Here is a 20,217-nt window from a genome sequence, read left to right on the forward strand (position 1 = left end):
TCTGTACCCCCACACTAGCCATTCTGAACCCCAGTCGGAGACACCTTCCCCTCCCCACTAGCAGCTCTGTGTGCTCCACTCTGTCCTCACCTGGCTCCGCGGGCAGGATGCTGTGTTGAACTTCTACACCTAGTGGAATTCTGCAGCACTGGCAAAATTTTGTAGTTTGCCTAAGAAGTGCTGCAGTTCTGCCTTTTGCCCACAATGGGCCGCTGTGGCACTAGAACAGCTGGCAGGAATGCAGCCTGCTGTTCTGGCACCACAGTGGCCTCTAATGGACAAAAAGCAGAACTGCAGCACTACTTAAGCAAAATTTATTTGTTTTAGAAATGTCTCCTCCACCCCCTCTTCCTGATTTGGTGGTCTGTAGTAGACCCCTATCATGATGTGCCCTATTTTTGCCCCTTTTATCTTTACCCAGAAACTCACAACTGGTCTGTCTCTCAGCTCTTTCTGAATAAGTATATATATTCTTGATGTATAATGCAACACCATGTTTCTTTTTACCTTGCCTGTCCTTCCTGAACAAGCTGTACCCCTGTATACCAGTCACGAGGCTTATCCCACCAAGTCTGTGATGCCAGTTATCATAATTTAGCTTTTGTACTGATAGTTCTGGTTCTTCGTGTTTGTTGCCCATACTCCTTGCATTGTGTGTAGACTTCTAAGATGTTGATCAGAGTCCCTCTTTTTGCTCCTATGACCGTATAGTAATTTTCCATAACCCCCCAAAATCTAATCCTCTTTTAAGGTCACTTTCCTTTATACTTATTTCTGGGCTTTTGTCACCAGCTCCCTTTAAACCTAGTTTAAAGTTCTCCTCACCAGGTTGGTGATGGTTTTGGTCAAATGATCTTTTTAAAAAGTATGTTTGCTTCCAAACTAGTACCTTTGAAGGGCTGTCTCTGAGAATGGAGCTGATGTATGAGTGTGCAGTAGGGATCTAGGAATGGTGGGATCTGGCATGTAAATGGGGAGGGGGAAAGGGGCCAGAGGAAGAGCCCAGGCATGATGGGGTAGGGCAGGCCAGACAGCCAGCCAGGTTAGCAACATGAGAGCCGGTATGGTAATCAAGTCGGTTTGGTGGAGTATTGCAGTCTCTACCTCAGAAGAGCTGAAGTATTCATTTGTAATGACATGTTGCTCTGGCTTCGAGGAATGCTAGGGTCTTCAGAAGTCTGCCTCAGGAAGCTGGTGTGGGGAGACAAGTGGGGATCTTTTGATGGTGCCTTTGGTGTCCTGTGCAGCTGCCCATAGCAGGGGAAGCTGGGCAGGCTCTGCACTCCTCATGTTGTCTGATGGGATTCACTTCAGCAAGACAGGTCTTGGCTCTAGGCTCTTTAAGTTGATCATTTAATGATGCATTATACATAAAAACAAGGCGATGGCAGCCGTAGAAATTCAGGAAATTGCATTGCTCTTCTGCTTGAAGCTTTCCCATAATAAAAAGCTAATACAAATAGACATTAGGAGGAGTTGTAGACTCATGCTGGAAGATCAGAAATCAATGGCCATTTTTGTTTGTATTTTTTAACTCGACGCAACAGTAGGCATGTACGTTTTTTTTAAAGCTGACTGATCAAACTTGCCCATTTTCCTAAGAAAGCTGTCAGTGCCATGCTATTTGTAGTAGTGTCTAGACGAAATAAATGTTGCATTTTTGTTACACATTTTAAAATCTTATTCTAGGTACTGGAATACCTGAATGACCTAAAGCAGTACTGGAAGAGAGGATATGGGTATGATATCAACAGTCGTTCCAGCTGTATTTTATTTCAAGATATCTTCAAACACTTGGACAAAGCCATTGCAGAGAGTAAAAGGTAAAAAGGCTTTTTTTTTTTTTTTTAAACTTTCAACTTTCTGCACTTTGGTCATAACTCGTACGCGGCCCTAAAGGGATAGACCTGAAGGAGATTAATGCTAAGAACTTGGATAATGGCTCAAGAATTAAATAATGTTTGGGCTTGGTTAGCATCCTTTTAAGGGACTGATTCTCTCATATGTAATAAGGCAATATTAATTCATCATGTTGCATCCTGTTTAGCCGTATCAATATCTATGAATGGAGTTTCATCCAAAAATATTCATAAGATATGGAGGAGTTTTTTTCACCTTGTTTTATGACCTGCTCTCTCCTCCTACGCACACATAGCTCAACGGCTTTAACTCAGACTTTTTAAACTATTTATTTTCTTATCTGAGAGAGAGCGTTGCAAGTTATGGCCCACAGGGAAAACTTTTGAAGAAGTTATGCTGTTTAGCACACTATTTTTTGTGTTGTAATAATTTCATTGAAAAGGAGAAAAGTACTTCTTCACATTATTTTATTTTTATTACCATAACCCCTAGGAGCCCTAATCATGGACCAAGACCCATTTTGCTAGATGCTTCTTGCCCCAAGGAGCTTAGTCTAAAGACGATCCCTGTTTGTTGGGTTAACAAAAGCCTGTGTTTTATTTTGTATTTTTTTAAATGTTGTTGAATCATTTAAGACTTAAGTGATGAGCCAGCAGCCAAGTCTGAAAGAAATTAATCATTTTGATTTAGATAGTGTTGATGTTCTGTTCCAGCTCATTAAGAACAGCATAATTTTAAGAGAGGTCAGGTTAAAATCATTATCAACTGGAGGGAGATGACTTTTTTTTTTTTTTTTTTTTTTTTAATTATTCTAGACCAGTGGTTTTCAACCTGTGGTCCACGGACCCCTGAGGATCCACAGAGTATGTCTAAGATTTCCAAAGGTGTCCACACCTCTATTTGAAATATTTTAGGGATTGCCAAATAAAGATTGAAAACGACTGTTCTAGACCAATTCAGATACTTGAGTATAGTTTCTCCCTTTTTGGAGTAAGAGCATTGGAGCTGTTGAGATTTAATTTTTCTGTTTTATATAAGGGGCGTATCATCTTAGACTTCTAGGTTTGTCACCAGTAGTTGGAATACAGACAAAGATACCTGTCTACAGAAGCAATTTTAGAGCCAAGCCAACTAGATGCTTTGAATCATCTCTTGCAAACCACAACTATCATCCCAGTCCCGCAGGATCTGGAGAGGACAAGCCATTTACTCAGCATATTCAAAAGGCTGGCTTTCATCCAGGATTTGACGTGTAAATTGCTCTCTGAGCACCAAACTTTTGCATGAATCCCAAGTCAGTAGTTCATATGGCAATATAGGAAAATGTCTCTGTCATATGGACCTTCAGGATGCCTATCTGCAGATCCTTACTCTTCTACCACTTATTTCTATTGCTTCGCCAACCTGGGACAAAAATGTTAATACCAGGCCTTACAATTTGGTTTACCCTCAAATCCCAAACCTTTATTCAGGTTATGATACTCAGGAAAGGCGGTTTCATAAACTTTTCTAGCCTTATCTTGACTGGCCAGGTACATATTACTGTGAGCATTCCGTGTACGCACTCTGAACCAGGTTCTGCAGCTTGTGCATCTTCTGTGATCCCATGTGGTGTTACTGCAGACCCTTGGGTCTCCAATCACAAGCCTGGATGTTGATTTTTCCTAGTCGCATTGGGCCTCTTCAACACCTGTTTTTTGGAAAATGCAGTCAAAGAACTGAGTTCCTAAGGAAACCACCACAAATTGGAATCTCCTTAAGAAGTTGCTCATCCCCAAAAGTTGCTCAAAGGGATGTCCTTTCGTCCCCTTGACTGCCTGTAATCATGGATGTCAGCCTATACAAGTAGGGAGCTTTTGTGGGAAAGGCTGTAGGTAGTGGTCATTCATGGGGGAAGTTGTCCATCAACCATCTGGAAGAGGGAATTAGCTCTTGTAGTTGAGGTTTTAGAATGAAGCATGTATTTCAGTAGAACAAGACCACAGTTGTATACATTCTCCAGCCAGGGGTTATGAACTAAGATGTCTATTTCAGTGGCTAGCTGCAACGTGTTGCATCAGAAATTCAAAAAAGCACTCTTGCTCAATGGGGAGGAAGGTGGCCTCCAAGGACAAGGTGCATCTGGTTATCTCTTTCTGAATAGACCTCTGTGAATAACTATTTTATTTAGTGGTGGAAGAAGAAATTTCAAATTCCTTCAAAGGCTGTTAGGACAGTGCTTAGCTTTGTCATAATTAGAGAGCATCCTTGTTAAAGATCTGCAAGGCAGCTGCTTTGGGTTGAATGCACATTATTGCAGAATGCAGTGGATGGGATGATATAGTTGAGCAGAAGGCTGCTTCAGGAGCCTGTAAGGCGGTAAACCCAGCCTAAAACATTCGAATGGATTGAGGAGGTCTGGACTAGTATACAGTAATAAGGGGAAGAGAAGATTTTTGTGTTTTTTTTAAAGTTTTCATGAGTCTAAATACACTTCTGTCAAATTTAGCCTAACGCAGGACCCCCCCTTGGGTCACTCTGGCTTGTCCAGTTTTTCTTTGCTGCCCTACAGTAGACTTACTGCTTTAAAGTTCACATACTTGGTTTCCATCTAACAGGAGAGAAAGTTTGCATACATTTGGACCTATATTCAAAAACTCTGAGAACATAAATAGATGCCAACTGTATACATGCAAACTACTGCTGTTGATTTCATTTTTAATGTAATGAAAACTCTAATCTTAAGGCTTATAAAATTGTTCAGCACCAACATTTTAAGTTTGTTAAACTACTGTACCTGATAACTAATTTACCAGACTTCTGGCTCCCCAGCCATCACCTCTCTTGGGTGGAGACACTCCTGCTGGGGTGTTTACAGGCTGTGAGGTTCCCTGCCTACACTGTGAATTTCCCAACAATCAGGCTGCCTAAGCAGACCTGCTTGGCTTCTCTTAGAGGCTATAAACAGCATAACTGCCAGCAGTTAAGTAACCACACAGCTCTTTCTAAGGCCTGGTCTACACGGGGTGGGGGTTGATCTAAGATGCGCAACTTCAGCTACGAGAATAGCCTACCTGAAGTCGACGTACCTTAGATCGACTTAGAATCACTTACTTCGCATCTTCGTGGCGCGGGAATGACGGCCTCTGCTCCTCTGTCGACTGGAGTAAAGCAGTCAACGGGAGAGTGATCGGGGATCGATTTATCATGTCTATACTACACGCGATAAATCAACCCCCGATAGCTCAATTGCTACCTGCCGATTTGGTGGATAGCGTAGACGTTTATTCTTATGTTTTCACTGTAATGCTTTTACCTTAAGAATATTAAAATTGATAAAAGAATCTATGCACGTGCTAATAAGCTTACCAGAGATCATACCAACCCTACAAAGGTCTCTGACAGGTGAACAGTCCTTCAAACCCCATGAAGGGGCTTTCCTGTGATTACAAGTTCATAACAGGTGTTAGCTCAGAAGAAGCCCATGCATGAATCTGAGAGTCACTCTTCTATTCTGTTTGAGCCTTTGATCTGGGATTACTTAATTCATAGACAATGGGTTTCTTCTTAGGGCGTCGCTTCAAAAGGCTGGATTTTTGCATACACCTCCCTCTAGAGATTTCCTGGGAAACTCACTTAACTTTAAAAGTTCACAGTTTCAAATAGTCCTTTGAAGCTCATAACTCTTTTCTGGATTTACATTAGTCAGGTCTTGTCCCTAGAGATACTACATACAATAATATATAAACATTTCCATTTTTAGTACAGTGAACTTCTAAAATACTTAAACTTCAGTAAGGTATAACTGAATTCAGTAAGGCTTATCCAGGATATTGCAGGAAATTTCTAAATCTGTCATGGTATGTAGTGTAGGGCCCTATGAAATCTGTGTTAACAAGAACCTGGACGGAATCACTGAATCAAAACATTAACGTGGAACCCTGCTCTCCCTGGCATTAGGATTGCAGTGTCAAGCAGGGCGGGCTGCACAGCTGAGCTAGAGTCAAGTGGCTCCATATTGAGAGCCTCCTGATCTGCTGTGCTATGCAGTGCTGAGGAGGAGGGCTGGAGGCTGATGTTGGAGTGTCCCCCTCCTCCCGCCTGTGTACCTGGTCTCCACTGAGCTGGGATTGCAGGGGGTGGGGGTAGGGAGGCACCTGTCTGTGCACCAGTTGCTGCCAGCTGCTGTCTGAACAAGTGTTCGGGCTGGTGAGATCTGTGCTTAAAGAGACTCTCTCTTTTCCCCCTTAACACACATTCTGTCTGTGTGTGTGTGTGTGTGTCTGTCTGTCCTCTGTCTCTCTCTCTCTCTCTCTCACACACACACTTCTATATATTACTTTTACAGTGTATCTGCAGAATGATTTGTTTAAATTGTTGGATTTTTTTTGTAAAATCAGTTTTTTCCCATTGCAATGCAATTTTGATTATTTTTATGCATTTAAGGTAAGGCTACTTATTGTCAACATATTAAACAATTTTGATTTAAAAAAAAAAAAACCCATAAAGATGGAATTTTTTTGTTAAAGAAAAAAACGAAATCTGAAAAGTCACAATAATAAAACTGATTCCATAGGGCCCTAGTAGTGGAGAGGAGAAGGGGGCAGAAGCAACAAAAGCATGAGAAAAATAACAAAACCAATGGGAGTGTTTACAGATATTTTGTAAGAGGCCCCAGGGTGCTGCACTTTCACTGTAGTGTGCCAATAATCTAGTCTGTTGGCTCTGTTTTTTTTTTTTTTTTTTTAAGACCTAAATCCTGTGTATTGTTATGGACTAAAGTCTAATTCTTATACAAATCTCCCCTTATATGAGCAGAGGAATAATAGGCTAAAGATGAATAATCAATCAACTTACAAGTCATATCTGAGGAGATGTGGAAAAATACCTATATTAAAAAAGTACCAAATGCATGTTTTTAATTAAAAGTGATCCGGCTGGCTTTTAATTCCAGATCAGCAAAATGTTCATGTAGGTTTGTCTTACTGACTTTAAAATTGAATCCACTAGCTTGACTTGCACAGCAATTGAACAAAATGGATATTCATTCATTCCTAACAGTTTTGGGGCTTCATGTGTTATAGAAACTAAAACTAAAGTGGAGTTTAGATCTAATACATGTGGGTGACATTAAAACTGTTTGAGTTCGTAGACAAAAAGGGCATAACTTACTGAAATTTGAGACTCAAATGTACTTCTCTGCCTTCTCATGCACTTCCACTTTGTCCAATGAGGTGGGAAGTAAATATTTAAGTTTAACTTTCATCTGAATTCATTACCTGTCATTCATGTCCAGCAAACAGAGTAGCACATACTCGTGGACTTGTATGTTAACCATTCACCACAGCAAAATATTAAGAATCCTTAGTCTTTTGGTTCTGAGACCCTGATCTTGCAAGCAAATATGTACATTCTTAACTTTACTAGCAAGAGCAGTTGCAGCTTCAGTGTGCCAACTCAATTGAACAAAATCACTTAACACTTTCCATTTGGCTTTTGAAAGCAAGCAAGGATGCTTGCTGCTTATCACTGTTGAAGCCCTTTGCTTGACAACTAGTATTAGGAGATGAGTGTTCATTGAGTGGGCTAGCTATGACGTGGTCTCCTTTTTAATCTATAGGTGCCAGCCCTAACACGTTGTGTTTAATACTAGATCATCTTTAGATGAATCCTAAAGGTCAGGAATTCAAAGAGAATTAAAAGGAAACTGTCAGTCTGACTTAGTTGTCAGATATTTGGTAAGCAAGAAGTTAGATACACTTAACATTAAAAGTTTGCCTCTCAAAATAAAAGCTGTGTAATTTACTCTTCTTACACAAAATTTAGAACAGATAAGCATTCTGAATTGATTTGTCAGCTCTAATATAGATTAGTATTACTACTCTAATATAGATTAGTATTTAGTTAAATGCATTGGGTAAGAGAAACATGAAGCAAAGCTTCGATATAATCTACATGTTCAATTTTGTATGTGTATTTAATATACCAAATTAGCTGCAGTATCATACATGAGCCTGTGCTAAGGAGCTGACTTACTCTCATGCCCTTACCATCATGCATGTGTTAAAATCTAGCAGCTGCAAGGGGAAGCTTTGTTTCGGGAAGGAGTTGGTATGGGTGTGAAGTTTTTTATAATAATTAATAAAAAAGCCACAACAACATATGAATCCATGTATTAGATAAAGGGGTGGGTGGACTCTGAAGTAATGTTGTATTTTTGATTCTGGGTCCCAGTGGCTACGCAAACAACGTGAGCTCCAGTCTGTTTGTCACCAGAGCTCTTAGGTGGAGTTTTAGCTTTATAATTGAAAATGAAGAGTTGGGTGTTTGAGAAATTACCTCTGCCATCGCCACTGCAACCCTGGCTGGGGCTGGGACCAGGGAGAAAGGTGCCCTGCACGCCCCAATCTCCCCCAAACCTCCATCACCTCACCCCACTGCCCCCACCCTCCACATTCTCCACATTCACCTGTGAGCGCGGCTGGTGCATAGCCCTTGATGGGCTCATGTGCGGCCGCACAGGTGCACACCTTAGAGGGAACACAGGCCAGGATACTTCTTACCTGGTATTGCTGTCACTAGACATGCTGAAACCACTAAGCCACGTTTAAAGGAAGCATACTTTTTTTTTTTTTTTTTTTTTTTTTTTTTTTTGGTGAGATTAAAGTCACCTTGCTTTTGTTGGGGAGCCATTTTCCTAATGCATGAAAGATTTTTGCAAAGATTTTTGCAGTCCACTATACCCACTTTTATTGATTTGTAATGCAATTTATACTTTTTATTTCTAGCAACAGTTCTGACCAGAAAGTGCTTTCATTCTTGCCATTTTATTTGTCAGGTTAAATAAGTTCACACTACATACTTGGTTTTGTCTTGTAGCCTGCCAGTCCCCTTCTTCTGACAGAAGTGGAGTGAAAGCTTTAAATTTTTGTTGGAATTCTGGTTTGACTTTTAAATACCCTCAGATCATGTGCCTTTTACTATGTCCATTTTCCTTCTAGGAAGGTTAAATAAAATCCGCTTTTTAGCTAGTAAAGACTTCTGATTTTTTTTTTTAATAGCTTTGCAGGTACTGATAAATTTGGGATTTTAATCTAGTTTTTATTTGACCAGATTGCTATCACTGACTGTACCCAGTAAGTATTTACTACTAGTCCCATAAAAAGAATTCAGAGAAAACAATAAAATGGTAAATGGAGGTGACAGAAGAGGGAGGAAAAATAGGTGAGAAATAATCAAGCAGTGTATTTAAAAATGGCCTAAAACATGCTCATTCATTCTGAAACTTACAAAAATTCTTCACTTATTAATATAATTTAGATTATTCAGGTTTGTAATTTGAATAATGTTAATCTAATTTATATCCTTTTTACATTTTACTCTCTTTGGACAGACTTTCTGGTTTCACTCTGGGTCTCATGCACTAGCAAAAGTTGTATTTGGGTTTCAGACACAGAGGGAACTCTTAAACACTGAGAATTTTGTGAACTATTTGACACTGTTTTTATCTGTACTTTTGTCTATGGATACTGGATGAACAGTGTGCCATCTGTACAGCAAATAGGTCTGAATGCATATGCCCAAGTCATGGACATTTTCTGTTTGGGTAATGAAATTATAAAACATTACAATGGGTTTTAAGTTTTGAATAAAAACAGCATGTAGTTCCATCACAGAGCAGAAGATGGCAGAATTAAAACAGTGAAGACTTGAATATAATACTGTGAATTAGCTAATCTGTTCCCTAAATAATGCTTAAAAGTACATAGATATCTATCTCCAACCACTATTGCATCTGAGCATTTCATAAATATTAACTGATCATCCTCACCCCTGTGCATCAGGGTAGTATTCATGATGCCCATTTGTACATCAGCTCTTCATCTGTAAAAGAAGTGTCTTCCCCAAGGTTCCACAAGAAGTGGAGGGTAAAGCTGAGGCTAGAACCATATCTTCTGAGCCCCAGTCCAGAATTGTAACCACCAGACCAAGTTTCCACTATAATTCTAGTAAAACACTGTTAAAATATATAAACATTATATATGCATTCATTGCTCTCTACTCTTGGTAAAGCAGCTTCAAAACGGCGAGCAAATGGCATCTTTCATATTGGGCAATAATTATTCATTCATAAACAAATTGTAAAGAGTACCCTTTTGTGGGATGATACCTCACTTCACCAAATTGAAAGCTGTCTTGTAATTGATTTCTGAAAATTCTCAAACCAGGGGATGAATAACTCATTTGTAAGGCAACATAATAACTTTTATTTCATTAAGTGCTCCTTTATTTTGAGAGTGAGTAAATAGGTCTGTCCAAAAGTAGAATGTTGGCAGGGGCACACTTGTGCTCCAACTATAAAGAAAATCTGTAGTTGAATTATATTTAATTTGACAGACTGCTTTACACTTATATTGAATTTGCCTGTATTGTCTTAGGCTACATTTAAACTTTGTAGTTTTGCTTTTTTCTGTGGACCAGTTACAGCTGAATGTGGAAGGAGAACCTTTTTCTTTTGTGTAACCATAATAATGGTTTGTGCCACTACATTTTCATTGAGTTTGCAAATATTGTTGCATAACTGACTTTCAGATGTTTGACTAAAATATGTAGTTGCTTCATCAAGACTGTTTAGTTCTTATCTTTTCTGATAGTGTTTGACTTGAGGAAATATTTTTTGCACTTTGTCCTTTCAAAGAAACTTGACTAAAATACTTCAACAGTCTACAATATATCACTGGAAAGTTAAGACCTTTGGCCTTCCTCACATTCATCATGCGGTCAAAGGTTTTAAACACAGTTTTTGGATCTGCTAGCACTAAGTCATGATAGGGTCTCTATTTTAAGCTAGTGTCATTCTTCAAAACCACAATTTACTCTACAGTAAAGTATAAGGGAAATCTAGTTTTTGTAATTTGGGAAATGATTTACTTATCTCAAAACAAGATACATGTATCTGCTGCAAGCCTTCTGGTAGGCTGTAACAGCTTAACAAACTTTTAGATAGCTTTCTAACAGTTTAAAAAAAAAAAGCTTTGTTTTTGCAGAATTGAGAGTACATACAGTTCACTTTTGGAAGTTTTTTTTCACAATCATAAGAGTTACAATTTGTTAATGAAAATATGGTTTCTGAAGAATCTGAATCTGTCATGGGAGCCAGATAATTACTTAAGCAGACTAGATGTTTCAAACTTAGTGGTGTCACACCACTGCAATGGTTTGTGTATATGCAGAAAAAACTTTGGTTTATAAGAAGCCCTATCTGGTCATACTTTCTCATCTCTTCATTCAGAAACTTTTAAATAGAAAATGCTTATTTTTAAAATATCTGTTAAATGTGACCCTTAAGCGCAGCCTTCTCATTTTATTTAAGATTCCTGTTGATCTAGGACAGCATGTGCATCTCATGCAAGATAATTTTTTACTTTACTTTTTTTAGTCAGCATGGGGTAACACACACTGTCACTCTCGCAACTAGTAATGTTTTGATTATAAATTCAGACATGACACTTGCTCTGCTCTCAAGACTTCATATACATTTAACTAGAGCACTACTACCCATGTGTAATAAGGTGGCAGATTCTAGGATGCATCATGCAGGTATACAGGGCTCTTTTCTCTTGTCATTAGGTCTGACTCTTGCATATGTATGCAGAAGAATTTTTCCTGGGTGCATCTTTTGTTCCAACCAGAATATCACAAGTTGGAATGTCCCATTAAGGCAAAGGAAACTAGGGCTAGGTCTATACTACCCGCCTGAATCGGCGGGTAGAAATCGACCTCTCGGGGATCGATTTATCGCGTCCCGTTGGGACGCGACAATCGATCCCCGAATCGGCGCTCTTACTCCACCAGCGGAGGTGGTAGTAAGCGCCGCCGACAGAAAGCCGCAGAAGTCGATTTTGCCGCCATCCTCACAACGGGGTAAGTCGGCTGCGATACGTCGAATTCAGCTACGCTATTCACGTAGCTGAATTTGCGTATCTTAAATAGACTCCCCCCTGTAGTGTAGATGTACCCTAGGGAATGGGACAGAGGCGGTCCTGGAGGAGCTTAAGGAGAAACCTTAGTTGAATGTGTGGGTGTAATGTTTTAAGTAATGGCATGGGAAAGGGAGCAAGTTTGGACTGTATCCTGTCCTCATATTCCTTGTTAAGAAGAGGGTGAAAACTCTGACTTGAACCAGAATATTACATTATCAGGAACAGATGCATTTGAGGATGTATCTGCATATATTAGCTGTGGATTTTTTTAAGTGGATTGGATTTTTGGAATATGCATTTGTGTTCTAGGAACATTCCCCTCGGTGTCTTACTGAACTGCCCTGGGTGATTACACAAGAGGAAAAATCTGGAAGGTTTGTAAAGGCTAGCTGCATCACAGTTGATCTTTGGGATTATAAAAGAAAAATAACTTGTGCAACATGAAATAATGTGAAATTTGAAACTGAGGCTGAAAACACCATGCTGTGTAGTTTAGTAGAATCAGCTCTTTTTGTTTGGTTTACGTAGGGTGAGACATGAGTGACTGGGTCTTTACATCTGAGTGAACACCATTGGTCACTGGGTAGAGTGATTTCAAGTGCTGTCAATCCAAAAGACCTTCGTGTATTTACACTACTATTTAATGGTGGCAGTTGCCCCATGTTACTGGAAGGACAGCAGTGACTTTCTGTCCTGGCTTCTATAAACTGTAGACAAAGAAATGAATTCTTCATTTCAGGTTCGTGATTTACCTAATATGAGTATACTGAACTTTGGCCAAAATAATTAGGCTTCAGTAGTCTGAGGATATCCCAATATTTCTACATGATATTCCCCGAGAAAATTAGAATAGTCACTTCAGGAGTATTTCTATTAGACTGTCAGATTGCATGGCAGACTTCTTAAACTGAAAGCACACTTGCCCTACTGTATAAAAAGTAGAACAGATGATGCAAACAACATGCAGTGATTCCTGCCTTACTAGGTCCCAGGCACTCAGCTGGGGAAAGGCGTAGATAAGTAAAGCTCCATTTACACAGACAGTGGCTTATCTCCAAAACTTGCACATCCATTGCAACCACCCTTCTCAGGTAAAACCCAATGCTTTTGAAAAAACACAAGACTTACCAAATAGTCTTTCTGATTTCACTGTATTGAACTCTCATTTTCCTGGTGACATGACATCCAGCCTGGGTAGGACCTAGGATCTACAATCTATCAGATATTGGTTTTAAGTATGAAGACTGTTTTATGGGTTTTTTAAATTTATCTCAAACAAAAACTAACAAAACTGCCTTAAATACTCTCACATCACAAGATGCGACAGGAGCCTTGCCTCATTCCTTGCTCACATTACAAAATGTATACTACTAAAGCAGTGTTTTTGGTAAGCTGTCGCATTCCCTGTACACCTTCACTAAATCCTTCAGTACTTAGGTAAGTTTGGCATGTAATGCACACTTTAAGAATTTGATAGTAAATAGCTAAATTTGTTTTGTTAGGATGGGGGACTAACAGATGCAGGGGTTGAGGTTCAATGGGGTGGGGTTCAGGTATGGAGGGCTAAGGGGGTTCTGGGTGAGGGTGAGGCTTGGCAGGGGGTTCTGGGTATGGGAGTTCCAGATGCACGGGGGGGTTGAGCGGATGGGGGAGCAGCTCCCCGTACAGTGACCCCTCCCCTTGCAGCGCAGGAGTGATGAGGGAAGGAAGCAGGGGAGGATGCTGAGCTTCCTGCAGCTGGTGGGAGGTTTCTGGGGGTGGTTAGGAGCCACCTGCTGGGGTGTCTCTGCTGGATCAGCCTGCGGAGAGGTAAATCACCATGTGCCTGAAACGATGTACATGCACAGCTAGGGAGTTGTGTGTGACTTCTATTGCAGTTTACCCTTTGTTTCCCTATCAGAAAGTAATTTTTCTGTGGGGAAACAAAGAAATCTACAGGGGACATGAATTATGTGCAGTGGCGCAGAATTCTCCCCGAAGTATCGTATCATATCTACGAAATCCACTGTATCCACCACCGCCCCCGGAGCTGCTGGCTGGGACTTTCTGCCCTGACGACCCCATCAAAATGGGTTCGCGCCCCACACTTTGAGAAATGCTGACTTAGTAAATGATAGAACCAGTTTTATTAAACTGTAAATGACCAAATAGGACGCAACCTTACCCATAATGAGTGCTGCTGTTCCCATTTTGAAATAGCGTGAGCAAAAAAGTCTAGTTTAAAAATTCTTTCCCTTTCTTAAATCTCAGCAGAACTTAAAAGTGAAGTATTTTCATGGGCTTCTTTTTAATATGAGATGTAATAGATCCCTTGAAAATTCTTCCTGATAAAACTTGCATTCTCTAGTCAATACATACATAACATTTTTAAATATGGCAACAAAATTCTACATAATTTTCGTTGTTGGGCTTCTGTATTTTTAACTGCTATGTACATAAATCAGAATTCCAGTTAGTATATTTAGTTTTCTCTGAACAGCTTGATTTTAATCTAGTGGCTTCAAAAGATTTGCGCAAGCTGAAGTAACAGAAGTTAGCATGTATTCATGTTCCAAAAGCTGCAGAAAACTTTGTTCCGTGAGTTCAGAAAAGATCTAGAAGGGCGGGGGGGTGTTTCTAGGTCAGCGTTTCTATTTAGTTTTGTGACACAAGTGCTGTAATAATCTTGATGAACTGGTTCATGTCTGAAAGTCCCGTGATTGTGTCATTTGCTAGTTGGGATAATGTGGCTTTTTTCCCTTGGCCAATGATATGGGGAGACTTATGTCCTGGTACAAAGCCTGTTAAAGTCAATAGGAAGGAGGCCCTTTTTCTTAGGCCTTGGCTACGCTTGCGGATTCGCAGCGCTGCCGCGGCAGCGCTATGAAGCGTGAGTGTAGTCGCGCCGCCAGCGCTGCGAGAGCTCTCTTGCAGCGCTGCAAGTACTCCACCTCTCCGAGGGGAATAGCTTTCAGTGCTGCGAGCGAGCGTGCAGCGCTGCAGGTGCTGATTACACTGGCGCTTTACAGCGCTGCACTCGCTGCGCTCAGGGGGGGTGTTTTTTCACACCCCTGAGCGCAGCAAGTGCAGCGCTGTGAATTGCCAGTGTAGTCAAGACCTTAGGTAAACTGCATTTTTAAAACAGATACCGTATCAGGTGTACCCTGTTTAGAGCCACAGCCCTCCATTATTGAGTGACTGCTGCTCATTAGAGGCTTTCAGACTTTGTCAAGGCTATCAGGCAGTTCTGGTTATTGCATTGCTTTACTAATCATTTTAGAAAATCAAACCTCAGTCGTTTTTCTACTTTTACATTTGCTTTTTGTGATACCCATACAATTAAAAATGACTTGTCCTCCAGCTTTGTTAAATGTAAATTTCACCCAAATTTGAAATATCTTGTGGGATTCCACTGCTTTAATGACTGAAGCCACACCTCTTGCGTCCATTTTAGAAAAAACGTTCCTTATAGTATTTTTAATGATCTTGCATATTTTAGTCTGAGGTGGAATCTGGTTTCAGATGTTCATCCAAATGTCAGGACTAGATTTGAGAAAATATTGTGAGACTAAATGTCTGAAGTGTTCTGTTCTTCAGTAGTTTATTGGTATTTGGTCCTGGGCCACTGTACACAATTAATCTCTGCTCAGAGATACATCAGTTTCAAATCTCTTTGCTTTTGTAACTCCCATATCCATTGTGCCAAAGTTGAATCAATAGGACAATTCTGTGAAAGTAAATCAGGAAGACTGTCATGGGGCGAATGGCACGTCAGGAGCATTGGGGCTAACTAGCCCATGATGACTCTGTGGGCTACACTTGGGATTAATCAAGTGCTCTAGGTGGTGTCCCTTCATGTTATGGAGCGGCTGAGCTAGAAAGAGGCTGCTAGAACACTATAGAGGAAAAGATGCTTAAAAGGAAGGGGGAGGGGAAAAGGGAGTTCTTCAGAGAAGCTCTGCAACATGTTGGCAGGAGTCCACAGGAGGTAGAGTAGGCTTCTGTCCGGGTGAATGAGAAACCCAAGAGAATAGTCAAGGTCCCTTGGCAAGGGAGACCTTGACAGACTCTGGCTCCTGGGAAAGGAGTAAGAAAAAGAGAGATCTGGTAGAAGAAACCCACAGAGAGCAGAGTAGACTCCTGTATGGGAAGCCCTGAGTTAAAGCCAACAGTGGATAGTAGAAACTCACAAGCAACAGGTTACACTCCCATGGGAGAAGTCCTGGGATAGGACTTTTAACTGGGAAGAAGGAGATCTCCACAGCTAACTGCCAGAGTCCCTGAGTGAGGCAGGAAGTGTAGGGAATCCTGCTGGAGAAGTAGTAACTAGTTTGGCTTGAAAGGGACCAAAGAAGAATTACTACTTTGGATTTGTTAGGGCTTTCGTTCGAATATTTTTGTTCTCCCAAAATGGGGGTTGGATTTTGTGACTTTGCCAGGGAGCTGAGCCCTGGAAGACCTTGTGAGAGGCAGACAGCTAAAAGGAGGCACCGGAGATGTGGACCTCTTACAGTATCACACCCTGACACATGGGGGTGCTATAGGTGGTGAGTACACCATTTTACAAGGCCTTTTTATTGAAAAAGTTAGCTGCTCCCATTTCTCTTGGGAGCTTTAAGGCACAATAGAGAATGTTTGTTTTAACTTAATGAGTGATGAGAGTGAGTAATGAAAGGTTGGGGTAACTTACCTAACACAAAATAGGTTGAAGTCTTGTCTCAGAAAGCCTTTTAGTATGACATAAAAGATTAAAAATGTAGTATTGGAAAATCCTCAGAAACACTGGGAAAAAAAGCAACAAAGAGTCCTGTGGCACCTTATAGACTAACAGATGTATTGGAGCATAAGCTTTCGTGGGTGAATACCCACTTTGTCAGACCCACGAAAGCTTATGCTCCAATACATCTGTTAGGGTACGTCTATACTTACTTCCTGGTCCGGATGTAAGCGATCGATCATCTGGGATCGATTTATCGCGTCTTGTCTAGACACGATAAATCGATCCCAGATCGATCCCGGAAGTGCTTGCCGTCGACGCCGGTACTCCAGCTCAGCGAGAGGAGTACGCGGCATCGACGGGGGAGCCTGCCTGCCGCGTCTGGACCCGCGGTAAGTTCGGACTAAGGTACTTCGAATTCAGCTACGTTATTAACGTAGCTGAATTTGTGTACCTTAGTCCGAAGTACCTTAGTCCGAACTTACCGCGGGTCCAGACGCGGCAGGCAGGCTCCCCCGTCGATGCCGCGTACTCCTCTCGCTGAGCTGGAGTACCGGCGTCGACGGCGAGCACTTCCGGGATCAATCCCAGAAGATCGATCGCTTACATCCGGACCAGGAAGTAAGTATAGATGTACCCTTAGTCTGGATCTGTAAAAAGCAACAAACACGGCTACCCCTCTGATACTGGGGGGAAAAAAAAAAAAAAGGACATGTATCCAGGTCTCTGAGAAGCTGCTGGCTAAAATTCTAGGCATGTTTAGATAAAAACTAATGATTTATATTTGGTAAATAAGTTAGCTTTGAAATAGTATTTTTTTCTTCATACAACACATTTCCTTTACTTGAAATATGTATGAATTAACTTTTTTTCTATCATTCATTTTATGGCCTAAGGATGTTTTAAAGTGGTTTAGATTTAGGAATAAAATTGTTTTGTAATTTTCCTTCACCTTTTGTCTGCTGTTTAATTCAAGGACAGTAATTATTTCAATCTCTCCTTAATCTGTGTTATGATTCCCATGGGCTCGAGACCACTTAGTCTTGAGCAGTAAGTCGTATTTAACTTGGAACTGCAGAATTTTTCCTTTAGGTGTGACACTCCAGAATTTCGTGTCTTGGTCTACTTTTGAGTCTTCAGGAACTGACTGTAACATCACACTTCTTGACATGCAGCTACTGTACTTTGGTAGTTACCATAAGGCCATTCTATCATCTTTTAAAATTAGCCCTCCCATAATATTCTACAGATGTAGATACCAAAGACTGGTTTTGAGAACTGGTTGGAGTATGTTTTCAATTAATAGGGTTATTTTTCCATCTGTTATGAAGTGAGGATAACTGAAGATGCAAGCATAGAATATCTAGATTTAACGTTATGTTGGTTCTTTAACGATGTTTAGACCCCTACCCTGTTGTACAAGTGCATAGCTAGAGGGTTGACTATCAAAAATTAGCAATCTCCTTTGCACAGTAATCTCTTAATTGCTTCAATATTTTTGACTAAACTTTTGTGTGCCAGTAATTAAATATGGATTCATAACTAAGTTGAAATACTTCTTTGCATCACTGTATTTAGACAGTAAAACCCTGCAGATTTTATGCATTAATTGTGAGATAGCTTGGTTGAGTTTAAAACTTACTACAAGAGCAAGATACATAATGGGGAGGGATAGCTCAGTGGTTTGAGCATTGGCCTGCTAAACCCAGGGTTGTGAGTTCAATCCTTGAGGGGGCCACTTAGGGATCTGGGGCGAAAATCATTGCTTGGTCCTGCTAGTGAAGGCAGGGGGCTGGACTTGATGACCTTTCCAGGTCCCTTCCAGTTCTAGGAAATAGGATATCTCCAATTAATTAAAAAAAAATTGTGTGCTTTTGTGCTTTGCAGAAATGGCCATAATGTTCAGCTGTTGTTTGCTTTTTTTCTTTTTCTTTCTGTATTAATGTTAAATGGCATGCATCTTTTGGATGCCATGATAAATGAACACAAGAGGTAGCAGTCTGGTACTCTGTTTTGTGAGCAGGGCCAAGATTGAATATAATTAGATGTGCAATATGTTACTGCTTCAATTGATCTGCGGCTTCCTATCCCATGTCACCTATTTCCTTAGGAATTGTAGAGAGATAGATGCCTTGCGTAAGTCAAATTATGCGTAAGTCGGGGATGTATACCCGACAGTTACGCGCCCAAAAAAAAAAAAAAAGTTATGGAACTTTTTCCATAAGTTGGGTTTCCATAAGTCGGGTTTGCGTAACCCGGGGAGCGTCTGTAACTCTTTTATTGGTTGCCAGTACACTTTAAAGAAAAGGCACTATTTCTTTGTCACGGAAGCAGTTGATAATTGGATTTAACAAGCTTGCAAAAATTAGGGGACAACTTATCAGTGTGTTATGTAACATTAAGAGCTTTATTTAAGGAAATGGTCACATGATCATTCTCCTACAAAGGCTTATGTTTTCATAAATAGAGGATTTTCATTTGATCCATTATATATAAACAATTAATATATGGTTTATAAGGACAGATCTGTTTTTGAGTTAAGTTATTGATGTTTTCAGGGAAGAAAACAGCTACAGGTGTCTCATAGGTAAATTGATCTGTCCAGTAAGATGATGTTTAAACATTCACAGAGCATAAAATATCAGCTTAGTAAGAGAAGACAATGAGCAGGTGTTGGATTAGTTCTGTGCTGAGTAGTTTTTAATTCTGATTGCTCACGCTTTTGTGTTAACTTGCAATTCTAAAGAAGCATATTTCTCAATGGCAATTTATGAAGTGAAAGTCACTGTTAAGGGAGCCTCGTGACAGTGTGACTCCAGGTCCTGTAAGAGAACAATAGTTTGTTTATATAGAAAATAATTAAGGATTTTAAGATTTAAAATCTAAGCGCTCTGCTATGAACAATTGATGTATTGTGGCCGACACTATAGGCCTCTTATGCATTCTGCTTTCTAAAATGTCATTTGGAGGTTTCATATGCAATTAGGGAGACATGCTAGTTGAAGTTGAGATAAGTCGCATTTGTTTCCTTCCCTATGTCACCCATACAACTTGGCCAAAAATATACTGGTATACCTGAAATTTTGCTTGCGATTTTTATATCATAGAAGAATTTTTCTGGAAATTTCAAGGTAAATTAGACAATGAGAAGATTTTCACTACTGGCGTTTTTTCTTAACTCTTCTTGTGTCATAACTTGTTCAAGTGCTGATCTTTATGTGTATTCCACTGTGGGGATACACATCCATGCACCCAGAGTTGGAGAATTTTTCAAGCAGTGTCCATTGACCCACGTCTTTGTCCTTACCTTCCTCGTGCCTCCAACTGAACAGATAAAGGGTGGGGTGGGCCAATTGCCTCTCCAGTCCTGTCTGTACCGTAAATCCAACTGTGGCCTAAAGCAGATGAGGAAGAGGGTGAATAGTAGAATATGGAGAGACCACACATCTTGAAGAACCCCCAGTCACTATAATGTAAGTAACCTCTTCTTTGAGTGCTGGTCCCTATGTGTAGTCTACTGTGGGTGACTGACAAGTTGTACTTAAGAAGGAGGATGGTTCAAGGATGCAGAGAGCAGAGTTGTTTGAAAGACCGCCGTCCCAAAGGATGTATCAGCAGCAGAGGTGGTAAAGGTGGTAGGGTCTAATAGACTGAGCATGGGACTGGATAGTAGCATTTTAGCAGGAAACATATTTTTTA

The 20,217-nt window shown here is 40.4% G+C and overlaps 1 protein-coding gene across 2 annotated transcripts in view; it reads left to right on the forward strand.

Moving 5' to 3' along the window:
* MINPP1 (multiple inositol-polyphosphate phosphatase 1) overlaps nucleotides 1–20,217 on the forward strand; it is a 44,976-nt gene that overhangs the window by 12,310 nt on the left and 12,449 nt on the right. For both annotated transcript variants that reach the window (XM_008170569.4, XM_005292489.4), the window contains exon 4: nucleotides 1,690–1,823. In XM_008170569.4, coding sequence (XP_008168791.1) covers nucleotides 1,690–1,823 — 134 coding nt within the window. The remainder of the gene's footprint in view (nucleotides 1–1,689; nucleotides 1,824–20,217) is intronic.

This window comes from Chrysemys picta, chromosome 7, assembly GCF_011386835.1.
Source record: "Chrysemys picta bellii isolate R12L10 chromosome 7, ASM1138683v2, whole genome shotgun sequence".
Lineage (NCBI taxonomy): Eukaryota > Metazoa > Chordata > Testudines > Emydidae > Chrysemys > Chrysemys picta.